The sequence below is a fragment of the Pseudochaenichthys georgianus genome, chromosome 12 (genome assembly GCF_902827115.2).
Source record: "Pseudochaenichthys georgianus chromosome 12, fPseGeo1.2, whole genome shotgun sequence".
NCBI classification, from domain to species: domain Eukaryota; kingdom Metazoa; phylum Chordata; class Actinopteri; order Perciformes; family Channichthyidae; genus Pseudochaenichthys; species Pseudochaenichthys georgianus.
The window spans coordinates 17948385-17963583 of NC_047514.1; the positions used below are offsets into that span (position 1 = coordinate 17948385).

General features: G+C 40.4%; 2 protein-coding genes across 3 annotated transcripts; both read right to left on the reverse strand.

Annotated features, from left to right (window-relative positions):
- Positions 1 to 1656: 1656 nt before the first annotated feature.
- Positions 1657 to 11226, reverse strand: taok3b (TAO kinase 3b). Its single transcript, XM_034095804.2, has 9 exons — positions 11178 to 11226; positions 8057 to 8188; positions 7033 to 7269; positions 6788 to 6916; positions 6448 to 6651; positions 5809 to 6048; positions 5325 to 5537; positions 5009 to 5191; positions 1657 to 4095 (listed from the first exon to the last, which is right to left on the reverse strand). Exons 3-9 carry the CDS (start codon positions 7216 to 7218, stop codon positions 3934 to 3936), a joined length of 1317 nt encoding a protein of 438 aa, XP_033951695.1. The 5' UTR covers positions 7219 to 7269; positions 8057 to 8188; positions 11178 to 11226; the 3' UTR covers positions 1657 to 3933.
- A 396-nt stretch (positions 11227 to 11622) lies between these two features.
- On the reverse strand, positions 11623 to 14220 carry LOC117456080 (heat shock protein beta-1-like). 2 transcript variants are annotated; one of them, XM_034095815.2, is made up of 4 exons: positions 13881 to 14220; positions 13292 to 13638; positions 13078 to 13141; positions 11623 to 12970 (listed from the first exon to the last, which is right to left on the reverse strand). In XM_034095815.2, the coding sequence occupies exons 1-4, from the start codon at positions 13910 to 13912 to the stop codon at positions 12811 to 12813; spliced, it is 603 nt and encodes a 200-aa protein (XP_033951706.1). In that variant the 5' UTR covers positions 13913 to 14220; the 3' UTR covers positions 11623 to 12810. The 2 variants fall into 2 exon arrangements, with proteins under 2 accessions (XP_033951706.1, XP_033951705.1); XM_034095814.2 differs by having other exon boundaries at positions 13292 to 14220.
- Between the last annotated feature and the right edge of the window lie 979 nt (positions 14221 to 15199).

A 15199-nucleotide genomic window follows, 5' to 3' on the forward strand; every position in this document is an offset into this window, starting at 1 on the left:
TACTGGCTTATGACTTAATAATAAGACAAATGGAAACACTTGTGCTGACAAACAAGTGCATTTTAAGTTATATTTAAAGAATTGGTCTAAAGTTAATTAGGTGTCATACCAACAATCTGTGGTAAAATAGTCTGGGATCAACTTTCCATATTAGCATGTTTGCCTTCTTCCCTTCACATATTTCTGCAGAATTTCATCATTATAGCTGCTAACAACTGCACTTCAGATCATGTGTAATTGCATGCGTGCGTTTTCAGAGGAAGCTGGCAGTCAGAGGAAGTGCATTTCTCAATCAGAAACTTTTACAAGTGCGTAAAGGGAAGGGTCTGCTTAGCTCAAGTAGGTAATATGTCAGACTCATAACTCCGCAAGCTTCTGCTCATGTTATCAGAATATGTGACTGGGAGGAAAATATGAAAATATAGCGTGTTTTCAAGTATTGTCTAATCTTATCTTCGTCACTTCACTTCCTGTTTGGAGACACCCGATGATGTGTTAAACCAGCTGCGTGCATCACAGGGTTAATGAGAGGTCAGACCACGAAACAGATCACTGATCTACATATTGTTGTAGGCATCCACACTAGGTGCTGCATTGCCGTCAAACCACTGACTACTAGAGAAAAGACAGGGGAACTCGACGCACCACAACACCGTCAGCACTACTGCAGGTAAACATAACCACTCTGCTGCCATCCTCGGGGCTTTCCACTTGCCCCTGGGGATACAAGAGGGGTTTGTGGTGTGGCGGGCAAGGGCTGCAGAGAATTCAAGAATTCTACAGTTGAATTCCTGCCAGCATATACAGCCATGCCCAAAAAGCCCCAGATCGACACCCTAAATCAAGTATGTTTACCCTGAGACGTAAGGAAGTGTCACGATCTTGGTGTTATGTCACGGTTTTAGTTTTGTGTGTCTGGTAATGGGTTTTGTTTTGCTGTTCCTTTCTACCTGTTTCCTTGTTTCTTGTCTGGTCCTTCTCCCTGTGTTTTCCTCCCTGTCGATAGTGTCCCTGGTGTGTCTGATTGTGTTCACCTGTTGCCCTTGTGTTTCTCCTCCCCTGCCCGGCTGTTTCTCGTCTCGTGATTACCCCTCCCTGTATTTAGTCTTGTCTCTTCCTGTGTTCCCCGTCGGTTCATTGTTTGTCTCTCCTGTCTCCCTCCATGTTGGCCACGGTCAGTTTTGTGTGTTTGTGCTACCTGTGTTTTTCATGCCATGTTTTTGTGTGTATCAGCTTTTAAAATAAAGCTCGCCTTTTTGTTTCTAGACCGTTTACCTTTTTTTTTGTAGTCTGCATTTGGGTCCTACCTTTTTCCACGATGCTTAACAGGACGCTTAGAAGAAACTGGACGCTCCTGCAGTGTAACTTCCCTCTCACCTCCTGTTCAAGGTTCTTGTTTTCATAATTGATCTTTGGCCTGCATGTGTGTTTGTAGTTTCACATCTTATTAACATATACAGCATTTGATATGTGAAGTAGGTCACAGCATTCACATCACACCAAAGAAAAGCAAAAGTAAGAAGTCCCAGACCACATAAGTAAGCACTTCAGGGAAATGAAACCACAAACGATAAACGCGTTGTCATAAGATGCAGGATGTCGATTGAGACTCCTTTGTTTCAACAGAATCTCTTTTATTTTATCTTTGAACTGCACAGGAAATGGTGAATACGGTTGTTTAGGAAAGTCCCCTTTATTCTAACTAAATACATCTCTCTAGTAACTCGTAATCCACACACATTGTAAGGTTCATAACCGTTCTGAAGCTCTCAGGCAAACCTTATTCAAGCACCCCAATAGGTTCTTATGGAACCATCTGTCCGCAAGGCTCCAGTTATGTGACCAGACGAAAGGCCTTACTGCATATGAGAACCTTTTTCATCAAATTTCAGAAAGTTTGTGAAAATGTAAAAGGCTGAAAAATCTAGAGGAGCCATTCAACTTCAGAACACACTCTGGTCAAACATAACAAATTCAGATTTTTAGCTTTCAACGTGTAAAACAAGAGCATTTACGTCATATTGCCATCAGAAATTGACTGTCATTATGTTCCTCTTTTTAAAATACTTTGTTACTTCAGGGGACATCTTCCACCTTTCATCCCTGTGAGGAACATGACGGAACATTAATACATGTTGTGGCTCTGAAATGAAAAGAGAAAATAACAGGTGAAGAAATACCTGCCAAACATAACAGGGTTGCATTCAAGACCACCACATTAAACAATGTTTCAAAAACTGACCCGTGATAAAATAGTATTTATTTTCTCATACATATACTTCATTTTTAGAGGGTTTCACTGCATGGGGTACTCTTAATATGTCATGAGTGTTTGAAAAACTTAGTAGTGTTTTGACTCAGAGGGGTTTTCAAAATGCTTTACATTTTGTAAAAATCAATCGTCTCTCCAAGACAAAAAACTACAAGGCTAAAGGTGGTATTAGAAATTAAGCACCAAACAATTATCTTTCCATTCAGTAGAAATGGAAACATTGTGCAACCTGTTCAATGACCATAGTGAACATGGCAAAAAATATGTAAATCTGATCATTAGACACTATTTACTCAAATGCAATCTGGACCCACATGTTGTGTTTGCTTTTGTAGAACCGTCGCTCCATGAAAGATTGTGGTGCTGATATTATAAGAAGTCTGTGGTTCCATCCACCAGCATGTATACAATCTGAGAGTCTAGTGATTTGACTTAGCAATATATTGAGCTATTGTATGACCATATCTCTATATTATAAAACAAAAACGAAGCAAAAGTCTTTATCGTTAAGCTCTGTTATCAGTAATAGACCAGTATCTCTGTATGTTCTAGCTATATTCTCATGTACAAATATTCATATCAAAAGTTATACAGCACAATTCTCACCATTTTCCTTTACAAGAACTCTGATTAGTGAACATTAAATGATTCACATATTTAGATGAAACCAAAACAAAATGGTGCCGGCCTCAGTAAATAAAATATCGATATAACAAACACGGAAACTAAAAGCTGCTTCAGGCACAACTTAAATAAAGGCATTTGTGAAATTATCATATCAAATATGGCGCTTATGTTCAGTATCCATAGGCTTAAAACAAAAACAAAAAAATGCTTTTATTTACAAACAGCTAAAATCTCTGACAGATTCATGCTTCACTTCACAACCTGAATTTGTCCTTAAAGTGCATGCAATAATAAGCAGTTTTACCAAGTGGGATCTTGTATTGTGATAAGGGTTGATCAAGCTGATGCCAATTGATTCTACATATCAAATAAATAAAAAAAGATAAGAACTGTTGCCTAGTAAAGTGAGAGACCACAGTATACTGTATGCATAAGCACAATATGGAAGTATGAACAAAACCATTTACAAATGAATAAACTCTGACTATCCAGTGACCCCATACAGTAATATTCACATTCAGAGCATAACATAACAAAAGAAACAAAATATAATAAAATCAATAAAAAAATAAAAAGCCGCTTAACACCACGGGGGAGTCCGCAGCTCACATTCCACAATGTCCCTCCACGTAGCACACATTAAGCATCATACGAACATGATGGGTTTCTACTTAAACATATCAAAGTGCCAATTTTACTAAAATTTCCTGAATTATTCAATTCATACCAAAAAAGAAGGAAATGGCATGGAGGAAAGAGTCTGTTATTTTTAACACATACGTTTTTTGAGATACATTGACTAGGTTTGCTTTTTATTGACATGTTGTTGTAGATTATTTTTGTTTTATTTCCCCCTTCAAGTTTCACAAAAGAAGTTCTCATTGCACGTAACACCTCCGTTCAAAGATGCAATATCTAAGAGAGAAGAAAAGCAATAGAGAAAGTTATCCAGCTTTGCCACTGTGGACGTGACAAACGGTCAAGTGGATGCGAAAAGGGCACGGATATGTTGTCCTCTAAAGATAAATCCACTTTCACCTGGAGTCTTCTTTGGGGAAGTCCAGAGATCCCAGGCTTCCAAAGCCGAGACATCTACTTTCTGTGTCAAAAGTGTTATTTTCTCTGTCCTGACGCTCAAACAAGTGCTTGATCCTTTCAGTGCGCTCCTTCTGAAGCGCAACCAGTTCCTCTTCAATCTGTCATCAAAAAACATGACGAGTTATTTCAACATATAATCTCCAACTTTAATCTTGTCTGCCCTGGTAGAGACGGGGCTTTGTCATTGGTTACTCCATGATTTGTTTACAGTGAAACATCACTAAAGTTGGATTGACGGATACATTTTAGTGTTGATATTCCTAAAAGATTAGTGGTGGCTCTGATAACTGATATGTCATTCAGCATGGACTTTTAAACTATTGCAACAATTTCAATTGTTTTTCAAGCAAACCCTTTGCCTGCCATTACCTCGTCCAGCTTCACCAATGTGAGGAATTGCTGCTTATCTTTTCAATAGAGTATGTGATCGTACACAAGATTTCTCTTTTGCCCTATTTGTAAAACAAAACAGGACATTTGAAGACGATTTCTTGAGATTTAGGTGGCAGGCATTTTTTAAAAACATTTTCAGAATTTTTTTAAACTGATAAATCAATGACTTGAGAAAATGTGTCATTTAATATTGATACAGATAAGTTCTAAGTTGAAGTCCCTTCATCATGACATTTTCTCCAATGAGCCGATTTTAAATGTGAGAGTACTGTACTGTACTGTACTGTACTGTTGGGCCATGCTCTCTTCGTTGATGAACCCTTTTCCTTTTTGTACTCTGTACCTGCTTTTCTCTACGATCCCAATCAAACATCAGCTTTGCACACAAGATATTTCTAAGATAAGATTTATGTTCATATGCTGATGCTAAGCAGGTTCAATGTTTATCATTATTGTTTAGCTTGGTGACATGCTAACATTAGCTCTAAACACAAAGTTCAGATAAGGATGTTCCCATGGATGTTCCTCAGGCACCCCCTCCATGTATCTATGTCCTCTTACATTGTGGAGGCTGCATTCATTTAAAGTATTTAGGGATGGCTTGGATCTTAAACCTACCTTCTGTTCAAGGTGCGCTCTGCGTATGGAGACCTTCTGCTCAAGTTTCTGCTGCTCTCGCTCATGTTGGGTCTCCATCTGTGACTTGGTTTTCCTCTGGTAGGCGTCCAGGAGCTCCATCTCTTGCTTCAGCTGCTGCTTCAGAGCTTGGCACTCCGCTTCCTGCTCCGCGTCTAATCGCATCTAGAGACCCAGCGAGACAGAGGTAGTTACAAAGACATTAACAACAAGCCTAGGTTGAGCCTCGTTTATGAAACTACAGGCCACGTTGGGATGAAGATGTACGAGGTCAATGCAGGTACCGCTGTAATCGTACCGCGTGTGACGCTATCATCTCGTTGATGCTCTGCTCGTACTGCTCAGCCAGGATGGCCAGCTTGCGTGTCTGCTCCTCTTTCAGGCTCTTCAGGATGCTCTTGTGGTCGCCTTTGGGGCAGACCTCCAGCTGATGGTTCCTAAGAGCTTTGTACTGCTTGTTCTGCACCTTGCACGTATCCTGGAACTGTCTCTTGATCTGCATCTCCAGCATCTGCACAGGTAAGAAAGAGGAATTCATGTATTTGTCTTTCTTTTACATACAGACTGTAAAATGCAATCAAAAGTTATCTAATTATGGCACAACAAAAGCCAGTTCGACTTCAACAAGGATGCAAAATAGATGATTTACACATCAAAAGTGTCATCATTCTTTACTGTCAAGACCCTTGTATAAAAGCACACTTTTAAACCCCTTGAAATGTACTTCCTGGAAACCACCTGGCTAAATAAGCTCATATGAGCTAAGGGAGAGTTGTAGGCACCTTGAGGTTTCTGGGCTGCTGCCGCTGCTCCAGAGTGTGTTTCCTGTGTAGTTCTCTCTGCCGCCGGCCGTTGTACTCCTCCTGGTTCTCCAGCTCGGTCTGGTGCTGCAGCCTCATGAGTTCAGTGCGTAACTTCTGCAGCATATGCAGCTGCCGCCGCTCCATGTCCTGCGTGGACTCGTCCTGCCGGATCATCAGGGCATGCTCCATGTCCTTCTGGGTCCCCTTCTTGTTCAGCTCCTGGGACAACAAGTGTGGTTTTTAACCTGTATGCAAATGCAGCTTTCCATACATCCTGTAAGCTGGTTGGTTTATTTAAGGGTCTTAAAACAAAAAACGGGAATGATAAATGTAGTTTTGCAGTAAAAAATAAATGTCTGAAATGTCTGAAATTAAAAAGCTCTTGATTTGTTTGAAAGCTGGTCAGAGTAGCAGTTTGAAGAGGTCATTCAAGGTTTATTAGTAATTCATTGATTTATCAAACAAAAATAATTAAATTAACTGCAGCAATATTTCTTAAGCATATTGAAAGTTATAATAAGAAACCTTTTTTTCTTTGGGATCTGGTTTGGTGATCACTGGCACTGAATACCTGCACAGTCTCGTTACACATAATGTGACGTCAGGAGGTAACATTACCTCTCTCAGTTGCTCCTGTTCAAACTCGTGCTTCCGGACCAGACTCCGGCGCTTGAGGGCCCGGCAGCTGCGTTCGTATACCAGCCTCTGCTGGTCCAGCAGGAGAGACTCCTCCTCAGCCTGAGAGCGCTGTATTGTTTCTTTGTGCCTGGACAGACGCTCATACTTCTCATCCTTGGGTGTGCAAGGGTCTTCGCTCATCTCCTATAAATATGGAGACAAAATGTCAAACAGAAAAGTTGTGTAAATGATCTGAAGATAACTCATAGTGCATTTCATAATGAACAGATGAACAAAATGAGATCATAAACGTTGCGTTGTGTTTGTTTGTGATATTTACTTCTTTGATCTTGTCTTTGCAAAACCTGTACTCTTTCTTCTGATTCTCTAAGAAATTAGCCAGCTCTTTCTTTTGCTGAGCAACAATCTGTTGCTGGATCCTCCTCTCTTCTGCTGCAACAGACTTAATCTGTGAAGAGATAATCAAATAAACACCCTTTATTGACTGTACAGGCACACGTTTGCATGAAGTGACATCACTGAGTAGTTTCCACCTCATTCATACACCAGCTGTCAGGGCTGTACCTCTTTGTCTGTTTGAGCAGCGTGTCGTTTGGCCAGTCTTTCCAGCTCAATGTAAGTGTTGTTCGCATGTGTCTCTAATTCTTTCTGCAGCCGGAGCCTATGCTCATCCATCTCGGCCTTTAGCCTATTCTCCAGGGCGATCAGCTGCTTCTGGTGCTGCCGCCGTGTGCGCTTATACCCAGACATCTGCTCCCGCAGCTCAAAGTCCTGCTCATGCTCCTGGATCTACCTGATGACCTGGACAGAGGAACACAGGAAGCAGGAAGTCAAAGAAAACGGAGCAGGCAGAGCGAAACAACTGCCATGGTGGAGACAGAAGGAGGGGGGAGACAGACAGCTGGTAAATCAAAGGGTTACGGCCTAAAACAGAACAGTGCAAACAACAAGTCTGCAAACTAAACAAAGTAATCCGTTTGCAGATTACGTCCACAGTAACCCAAGAACTTAAAAAGGGTTGAATCAGAAGTCTGGCAATCCTTTAGGCTTGATGGTATCAATGCCTTTCAGCATCAGATTAAAGAAAAAGCGGTGAACTGCTTTTTGATCCAATTCATACTCTTAATAAGAATCAACTTGCAATACTAGAAAGCAACATCAATTAATCCATCAGTCACTTAAGCAGCATTGAAGGCAATGATGTCATTCTTATGATGAAGACCAATCTGTCAAATGACTGTTTAAGATATGACACAAGATGTGGAGATGCAACATTTACAATGTGACACAATGTCATTGGTAAGAGACATCATAGAATACATATACATGCAATGCACACGCATCCAAGCAGAAGCAGAGAGAGGGGAAGCTGAGGATGGAAAAAATGACATCCATTAACAGGATCTGGTTGCCATGACTACAGATGTACAGCTGAGAACACAGACACCCCCCCTTCCCTCCCCTCCCCACCCCCCGTCGCCTGCACGCACACACGCACACATGCACTAACACACACACGCGTTTTTGTATGCAAACGGAGAGAGGGAGAGAGGGAGGGAGGGAGGGAAAGAGAGAGAGAGCTGCGTACCAAAGATGCTGATTTGATGGTGGCAATGTGTTCACAGATCTTGCAGTCGAGAGACCGGCTCTTGTGAGAAGTAGGCCGCAGCTCTGGCCTGGTGTCCCTGTGCACAGCCTCATCCCTCACGCAAGCATGGTCCTGCAGGGGGGGAGGAAAAGGAGGAGATAGTGGGGCTGGGTGCTTCCCAGGCCCTCCGCACTCGCTGTTTCTGCTAGAGCTGCTATTATTGCCGAATCTCCCTGAATGCAGCACACATCCAGCTTTAAATGCATCCTTCCCCTGCTTGTTCCCCCGCTACTGTCTGCAAGTTCTTCCTACGAGAGAGAAGGGCATAGCCAAACAATTGCAGGCACCACCGAGGAGGCAGCTACTGGATGTAGTCGGTTTTTTTCTGGCGTCCCCCTCTTCTCAGAGAGGAGGAACCAAATGGCTCCGGTGGATAAGGGTGAATTATGCAATGCCTACCATTGATAATCGGAGAAAGATAGCACAGGGATGTATGTTACTGCCACTCTTCTTATCCGTTTCAAAATGCAAGAAATGTTTGGAAGGAAAAATAGTTTTCCTGTGTTCCAATGATCGCATGTGGTGCCATGTCTAAAAATATTTGATTCAGATAAGGCACATCCAAACATGGTTTTCCCTCGAATATGTCGCTTGATGATCCGTTTGTATTCCAGTCGAATTTCTGTCCTACATTTACAGCGCACTTGGTCATGGTAGGTGGTTCTGGTGCCTTCTATTCATCTCTTCCCTCTGTCCCTCTGCTACACTCCCCCTTCCTTTAAAGAGACACCGCAATACTACAGGCACCTCTCAACCAGCCTCAAGTTTTTTTCACGTCAGGCTCTAACACCGGATTATTTTTGAGAAATGAAAATGGTTAGAGCAAAACCCACATATATTGAAAGCATACATGTTGTCAGTACTTGAAAAAAACGGAATTATAATTGTTTATTTTCTCTAAAATTCACTGCTTTTCTTCATCATATTTTCAAAAAACTACAGATTTATAATACCTGTAATTCTTTTAGATTTGTTTCCCCTCTCTCTTTCATTAGTGAGAGAAATAAAAATCAGACCCATCACTTTGCTCTAAAATATTGACATCATCATTGACAAAATAAATAATGGGATCTCTGTATAAATTGATACTGCATATCCCCCTACTTATTGTTACATTTACCATTCCAGATTTATTCCAGCAACGTTTGCACACTGCACCACTGTATTACTGTTAACACGTTGTGTTGTTCTTCTACATATGTATTTATATTTATACATCTTAGTCAAATGTTGATGTCATCCTTTGTCCTTGTTTTAGCTGTAGGACTATTTCTGTGAATGAACATTGAGAAACGAATAACAGGGGTCAGATTTTCTGGCCTGGATAATGAAGCTAATATTGAATCTGATATCGACAAAAAAAAAATTGGCTATGTTTTATAACATGTTTTTTGTTTGGAGTCATTATAAAGCAAAGACACTTACTTATAGTTTTACACTTTCGACAATATTATTAGCTCTGTCGTTACTTTTTGTGGCCGCTAGAGGACACCAACATTTAAATGCAGTATGTCGCTCTCCATGGTGCTGAATGTATGGTCATACATCAACTGTCACCGATGCTGCTACAACTCATTAACATTACTGCTTCTATGCTAAAACAGAGTGCACCTTAGGAAACATGCAATACTTCCGGTAACCACCTCATTTTTCCAACAATCTCCTAGAAACAGCCTGGAGCTCTTTAGCAACAAGCTAACAACCACCACCTGCAGAACCCCGCAGCAACCACATAGAAGCTGGACCTGGAAAAACCTCGAAGCCCTGTCAGACTATAACATCCTTACAGAAAGAGTGAATATTGGGGTAGTTACACACTGAACTCACCCAGCTGAATGGGTTAATGTGCAACCCTAATTTACAGTCATTTTTGACTTAATGCTTTGGTAATTTTAACTCATATAAGTTATTCACCTTGTTGTTTAGTAAAATATGGTAAAAGTAACAATGAAAATAACATTTGTAAAACAATTTTTATTATATTTAGTCATGACTTTTATGTGTTTAAACCGACCACTGGTTGGATACACACAGGCCAAGAAAGTATTTGTGTATGCGATTCAAATTAAATTATTTCTAATTTTATTATATAATTTGTTTTCCAACAATTATTTGCCAAAATTGCGTTATTCCACTAAATGGTGCCTCGTTGTACCTCTACAAAAACTCTCACTTTAACGTGTCATACCAAGTTCCACCAGTAGATGTCGCTGTCTATTATTAATTGGCTTTATTTAGATCAGCTGATCACCTGACTCTTGCTGATGTTATGTTCATTTCGTTGCAAACCTTTCATCCAGCTCAAAGTCTGCAGTAAAGTTTCATGTTAGATTGTATGTGACCACAGCAAATTTAAAATGTTTTTGGTGCAATATATTTCAGAAAGCTAATGACCAAGATGCAAAGGCTTTATTTTCATAATGCACAGTAGCTACGGTGTAGTTATGGCAACGAACACCTTAAGTCCCGAGCTACTCCAACAATGCAATATAGTATATAGGACATTAAACAATAAGACAATACAATGAAATAAAAAAAATAGAATTGTACAAAAATGAAAACAGAGTAGAATGGAGTAGAATAAAATAGAGCAAATGTAATTTGGTGTTATAAACCTAAACCAGTTTATTAGCATGATCTAAATGGGATTTTCTTTTAAGATCTTTTAGAGAAACTGCAGAGGAAGTTTTACATAAATAAATACAATAATCTGGAATGCCATAACAAAACTGTTGCTCAAAGAGGAGCTAGACAGTGGCCGTTTCTCAATCTCGAGGATGCTGGCTTGGTAGTCGCGTACTTCCAAGTCACTCCCTTCAGAAACGAAGCAAGTATATTTCCAAGCCACAGCTTCGGAAAACGAAGAAGAATGGAACAGGCTAACAAGTGTGCCACTCTCTCTAACGGTTTCAACATAAACTGTACCGAAAATGAATACCTCACGATGTCTATCTAATTATGAACTTGCTGTACTTTCACGGAACACATTTTTGGTGATAACAAACAAATGTAACAAAGTAACATATTTACCCACACATGTTCTACGCCACTACATACTTACATTTCAATGTGTGCTGCGTCGGTTCAGCCATTCTCCGCAAGGGTTTTTGAAATTGGTCCGTGCGCAAAGCATTGTGGGGATTTTAAGGACGCGAAGTCTACCCATGTGCAGCCTCGAAATTTTCCCCAAACCAAGGACGCGGCCTCAGTGGAATTCCAAGTATGCTGGAGATTGGAACAGTCCTTCGGCGGCACTCGATGTCGTAGCATCCTTGAAATATTGGCTTGGAAGCCAGTATCCTCGAGAAACGGCCAGTGTCCAAATAGTGCATTCAACAGGACTTTAGTGCCCTCTTGTGGACTACTTACAAGTATTTCAGGAAAGCCTTGAGAAAGTGCAATGGAGGAATAATCAATACAGATTAAACCTGTTTCTATTAATTATCATGTGATTACAAATGCATCAGTAATGAAGGACACTAAAGGAGGAATGTACATATGTTTTTATTTATATGGCAGAAGCTGTTTAATACATATGTGGAAGATAATATATCAGCTTCATTATGCTGGTATTCATTACATCAATGTACAACATAAAGGACAAATACATAATGAATCTATAGTACAGCTTTTACATGGTTGATCTTTGCCAAAGCAAAACGAATAACTACATGTATTATTGATTATATTGTCATGTTACACAGAACTATACACACAAGCTGCTGAGATATAAATACTCAATTTCCACTGTCCATTATTGGCCAGTATTGTCAGCCATAATCTCAACAGTTGCTTACGTCACAAAACTACAGCTGGTAATATTTGTAATCAATTAAGATATTAGAAGTGCATAACAAATTATGCTATGTTGTTAGGAAGACAAGGTCATACTAATCATTGTTATAAGCATTGACAAGCATATATAAATTATTGTCTTTTAATGTCGGCAACAGAATGGTGAAGATGTTTTATCATGCTTTTATCGAAAGTGTGCTCTCCTTCGGCATTATATGCTGGTTCGGCAACGCAACTGAGGCACAGAAAAAGTCAGTCAGGAGGGCCATAACATTGTCCAGTAAATTGACAGGAATCTCATTTGCTAATATAGAATGCTTATACAAGGACAGAGTTTTAAAATTGGCACACAATATTGTGAGTGACCTGAAGAACAGATCTCGGCTGTCTTTCGTCCCACAAGCCATCAAACTCCTAAATAAATGATGGCTAGGACGCACTGTTTACCCAGCTGGTCTGGCCCTGTCCCCCCTATTTCGCAAATGAGGGCCTATAGGGCCCTTGTCATGTCTGCCGATATCTGGTTTTCTTATGTCTGTTTGTTTTAATCTGTGTCTATGTTGTTGTCAGTGACGTATTGTTTTATCTTTTTAAATGCCTTTGTGATGTGCTGCAACCCATTTTCCCCTCGGGGACAAATAAAACGAATACATACATACATACATAACTCCGTATACAGTTCACAGTTGATTCTGTGTTATATTGATGAGTCTGCATTATATTTTTGAAAGTAATTGTAATGGTGACAATGCAAACAGTATCAGACTCCTATAGCAATAAAACAAGCTTGTTATTAAAGAATGGACACATTTGGTGTATGCCTGTGCACAGTGCACCTACAGTTGCTACACACAACAGTTCCTGCTACGTCTCATGGTGGTTTCAAATTCCAGCTTACTTCACTTTTCACCGTCCTGCGTGTGTTTGATCTGAACAGGTATGACAATCTCATTGGCTGGATTGCTGACGGATGTCCCGGGGGCCGGGGCCTCTACGGACAGGACTCCATCACCTGACAGAGAAGAAGTGATGTGCTGCAAGTCCACCCCCTGTGGCAACCTTTTAAGAAACAAAGAGTGAGTGTATGTTTAACACTTTTCACAAATTGTTTGCATTACCAAGACTGTTAATACAATAGGCCAACACAGCACACCTATACAACGTACTTGTATTTCCGGGTGAAGCACCTTGAAACAGATCCATGATCATTCTGCTTTTCTTCATGATTTCCTTGTAATGACAAATAATTGATTATAGGAAACAATTGAATCCAGGTCCATGTATGTAGTGGATGAAAAACCTTCTTTTGATGCTTTCACTTAAGTTTAATCACATCATATAAATAGCTTGTGGGAAGTCATAGAATCATGAGCAGAGTACCTGATATTTGCAAATATCCCTCCTTGGTTGTGATTGTAATCTCCTCTGGCGAGAAGTGATTGACGTCCAGGTTAATCTTCCAGCTGTCCTGCCCTGTCCGGATCTCTGTCACCCCACTTGTCAGCTGTTGTGGAGCCTTTGGGTTCAACGTTGCAGGGTGCTGACCACTGAATGGAGGCAGAAGGGGATTTTGTGCATACCCCGGCCAGGAGAAAGAAGCCAGTCTCTTCTTTGACCAGTTGATCCAGTCTATATCGCTGGGGTCCAGGAAAGGTGGGAGGCCAAAATCCTGTGCAAAGATTTGGCTCGGCTGCGTCCAGTTTGGGAAGGGTTCCCAGTTTACATCTCTGCGGAAGATGGGACGGGTTAATGCTTTATCTGGTTCCCCCATATCCAAAAGATAAGCTCAGAATGAAGGGAAAGGATGTTGAAAGTGCAAAAATCTGTAGTTCTACCCTAACAAACAAGTCCAGATTGATGACCTGGGCACTATACAATAGGCTGCTGTGTTTTCATTCTCAACAGAAAGTGAGCAGCAGGACTGAAGGAAAGGCTGCTCTAGCATCTGTAATGTTCTACTCACACATACCCCACTGATTCATTCCAGCACTTGTCCAGCATTAAGTGTGATCTAATTGATGAGAATGACTTGGTATGTCATGGGCCGGGGCGTTACTCTGCCGTTGCCCCGGGACCAGGAACGGATAATGCTAACTATTTTGTATTTATATCTCTGGAGAGTCAGTGTCAAGTTGTTGGAGAATGACTGTGGAAGCAGTGAGCAGCCAGTTTATTCAGCGGTGGAATCTGCAGTCTTGTCACATACTGGTGCTCTTTGTCCAAAGAAATCACGGCCTTGTGTTATGTGAGGGAACAGCACGAACATTCAGAGTCACACGGTAAACAACTTCCAGCTAGACAACACAAGATTGGAGAAAAACATACGGTGTCATGTGGTGAGCATTTAGGGCAAATTACAATGTTGAAGACTTGTACATACAGGACAAAGTGATGGACTGAGGCAGTGACGCAGTCGAGTGCTGGTGAGGAATCTAACATGTAGAGCTATGGCTTCATGGGTCAAATAAATAAAGCCTTATTGTCAACAGAGTGGATCCACATTTAATAATGAGGCAAATTATGGAGCCTTTCCATCTTCACCATCAAAAGCAGCCATTAGTCCAACTATATATTAAGCATACATTAGACATACAAAGTCACTGAGTAGCTCTAGTAACTAAACTCATAGTGATTGGAGTGACACTATGATGACGAAACTATTGTTAGCAACACCATCTTGGATTGTGTCATTTATTTAAATTGCCAACACGTAATTAGCTACAACATATATACAACACATAAGTACATTTGCTCAAGTACCATACTTAAAGGTGGGTTAGGTAAGTTTCAGAAACCGGCTCGAGATACACTTTTTGTTATATTCCATGGAATGCTCTTAACATCCCGATAGCAATGAATATCTGAAGTGCTTTGACAACAAATCCATACAAAAATGTCACCTGTGGAAGCCGTAGTACTGTAAAAAGCACGATGTGTGTTGGAGGAGGGGCTCTGTAAGGAAGTGGCAGATTTTTTCCGGCTGTGTATTTTCAAATTCTAGCGCACTCGAGCTGGTTTCTCCAAAATTACCTACCCCACCTTTACGGACTATTTTTGATTTAATTTACTTGAGTTTTTCCATTTTCACTTCGGATGCAAATATGTTTTCTTACATGTATATACATGTAAGAAAACATATTTGCAACACTCATTGTTGCTAGTTGGTTTTTATATATAAAAACACATATATGCTAATATTATATAAGGCAGTACTTTACCATGAATTGTATTTTAAAGTATTTTGAATCTCTTAAACTGTCTCCACATTGACAAACTACAAAATTAAAA